Raw genomic sequence first — 3,106 nt, forward strand, 5'->3', positions numbered from 1 at the left:
GTCTGACCTATCACCCTCACCTTGACCTCTTTCCACCTATCACATTTCCGACGCCCCTCCCCCAAGTCCCTCCTCCCTATCTTTTATCTTAGCCTGCTGGACCAACTTTCCTCATTCCTGAAGAAGGGCTAATGCCCGAAACGTCGATTCTCCTGTTCCCTTGATGCTGCCTGACCTGCTGCGCTTTTCCAGCAACACATTTCCATCTCCACACTAATTATACTGAGTAAGAATAATGCATGAGGCAGCTCTCATTTAGATGCTGCCTGACCTGCTGCGCTTTTCCAGCAACACATTTCCATCTCCACACTAATTATACTGAGTAAGAATAATGCATGGGGCAGCTCTCATTTAACATAATGGTTACGTCCAGATCATTGGTATATTTATCAGAGAGGACTACTACAAGACATCTGAGCTATTGTAAAGAAAGGAGCTATTAGGAAAGACCGAAAACTACAATGAAGAGAGAACGTAGTTTGCAGGGTACTGTTTGGGATGTTAGTATTGAATGGGAAGTTTAAGGCATATCATTGCAAAAGTTTGATACAAACTAAGCTGCAGAATCAGATGTCAAAATTGGGCTTCAGTGGAAGGTTTGGGATACTTGAGGGACTAAGGTTCGGTTGGAGGTTTAAGGCACTGGAGGGATTGGCTTCAATTGATGTTGGAGGGATGTACTTACCTGGAACTGTTAAGACACAAGAGGGCTGAGATTTGATGAGTTGAATTGCCTCTTCTTTCAAGCAGCAAGGGGCTGAACTGGAATTGAAGGATCACAGAGGCTGGACTGCACTGTTCCACTGCACGAGCACAGGTCACCAGCAAATGGTGAAGTTTCTTCTGGATAATGGTGCTGATGCAAATCTGAAGTAAGATACAGGGTCGATACGTCTTGTATTCTGAGAGCATACCCTTTGTTCAATGTTACATTCATTGCTCACACAAATACAATATTAAACATTTGCTAATGCACAACAGGCTGACCCATATTTAGATGGCTGATAATGTACAAGGTTTTCATCTGACCTGCCAACTTTATCTCTACCTAAAACATTAATCTAGAAATGCAATGATGCCCATGCTAACTTCCTACAATCTTTAATAATCTATTCTGTCTGAAGTAACATATCCGATTCTAAAATTTCTAAAATCTGCTTCAACACACTGTGTGACTAAGTTCCACATTCTGTTCATCCTCGAGGTAAATGATTTTTTTTTACCTACTTTAACTTTTTGAAATGATCTTCAATTTTTGTCTTTCGATATCATCTCAATAGTAAATTGAAACACTCACTTATTATTAGTTCGATCAAAATCTTCCATGTACTTGAGTATTTGTCATCACTTGACCTGCTCAGATTTAGAAAGACCAATAATTATCCCAAAAGTTTACAGCTATCTCCAAACAAAATGTCTATAATGTGGACCTTATATATGAAGTTTTGCCTTGTCACTGCAGAATCTTTTACTGTTATCTCAGTCTCAACGCACTTTTCCAATCTGTTTCCACCGCTGCTCTCCAGCACATTCTCACATCTATTTCCTCCACCCCAGAACCTACCTATACAATTTATTGTGCTCTCATATAACACAGATATCTCTTTAAAAGTTGCTAATACTCCCTCTCCAGTAACTGAGATAACATTGCTATTTTCTGTTTTAGAGAGCCTGTGTATGGATTTACACCTCTGATGGAAGCTGCTGCCTCTGGTCATGAGATCATAGTCCAATACCTCTTGAACCATGTATGTGTCTCTCACTTCTCATCTTGTCTTGTATTGCACAAAGAGCTTCAAGTTGGGGCAGATTGGTAGAAGCGTTAGTTGGGTGAACTAACTTTTCTTTTACATATCTTTTGATGTTAGATATTGTGATTGCATTGTGTGATTATTATCCTTAGCGCAGACCGGATTCACTTCTGATTAGTCTGACAAGTGCCGCCATAATTAGTGTGGGCAGCTGTTTCCCGAAGAGGACAGGCAGCAGTCAGTCCTGGGCTGTGCTGTATTAGCTGGCAATATGCTGGGCCATGGGCAAGGTTTTTTGCATCTTTCTTGTGAGGTGAATATCATATGTTTATGTCCAACCATAATTGCCATTGAGAAGGTTAATTGCTTTTTTCAACTGCTACAGCCCATCTGGTGTCAGCTACAGTCTCAGGAAAGGTGTTCCAGGGTTTTGACCCAGTAGCAGGATACTGAGTGACTTGGAGGGGAAATTGCAGGTGGTGATGTTCCCATTCATTCTATCTCCTTGTTCTTCTAGTGGTAGTGTGTCTTGCAGATGTTCTATACTACTGCCATAGTGTATTTAGTGATGGAGTGAGTGAATGTTCTAGACAATAGATGGGCCGTCGATCAAGCAAAATGGTTTGTCCTGGATTGTGCCAAGATTTTTGAGTGTTTTTATATCCGCACTCATGCAGGCATGTGGAAAGAGTGCCATCTTTCTTCTGACTTGTGCGTTGTAAATAGATCTTCGACAAATTTTGTGGATATAGGAGTTGAATACTGACTGCAGCATTCTCAATCTGTGATATGTTCATCTAGCACAGTATTTATATTGCTCATCCAGTTCAGTTTCTGGTCATCAGTAACCCCAGAATGCTGATAGGTCATTCTGTGTTGACAAAACCAATTATATTATAGATTCTCTTATTGTGGGGAAAATCACCAGCCTTGGAGTCAGAGTCGGGGTTCAACGACAGAGTTTATTGTACAAGGAAATACCGGAGCTCCGGGGAGAGAAAGACACTAACAGCACAGTGGTCAGCTGTGATTCTCCTCTCAACCTGGAGCACATGTCAAGATACTTTTATACATTTTGTGATATAATAGGTCAGTGATGAGATTATTGGCTCTGCAACATAGTTTGTTTGTTGTAAACATTGCAGAGTTGTTGATAGTTTCGATGCAGCCATTGTCAGTTCCGGCACAGCCTTTCTTAATTGCAGCGTGGCCATTGTCAGTTTCAGTGCAGACATTGTCAGTTTTAATGTCTGCGTGGAAGTCTGTTGCTGTAGTATTGGGTGCTAATTGCTCTTCCTGAGAAGGATGATTACTGCAGCCTTGGCTATGAGCACTTTGTATTGAGTTCGTACCAA

General features: G+C 41.1%; 1 protein-coding gene across 2 annotated transcripts in view; it reads left to right on the plus strand.

The window, feature by feature from the left end:
- Positions 1-2,731, plus strand: part of LOC122560659 (ankyrin repeat and SAM domain-containing protein 3-like) — a 14,485-nt gene extending 11,754 nt beyond the window's left edge. For both annotated transcript variants that reach the window (XM_043711546.1, XM_043711544.1), the window contains exons 4-5: positions 751-872; positions 1,667-2,731. In XM_043711546.1, the coding sequence (XP_043567481.1) occupies positions 751-872; positions 1,667-1,817 (273 nt within the window). In that variant the 3' untranslated portion in view covers positions 1,818-2,731. The remainder of the gene's footprint in view (positions 1-750; positions 873-1,666) is intronic.
- Positions 2,732-3,106: the final 375 nt, after the last annotated feature.

Source organism: Chiloscyllium plagiosum, chromosome 21, assembly GCF_004010195.1.
Source record: "Chiloscyllium plagiosum isolate BGI_BamShark_2017 chromosome 21, ASM401019v2, whole genome shotgun sequence".
In the NCBI taxonomy this organism is placed as follows: domain Eukaryota; kingdom Metazoa; phylum Chordata; class Chondrichthyes; order Orectolobiformes; family Hemiscylliidae; genus Chiloscyllium; species Chiloscyllium plagiosum.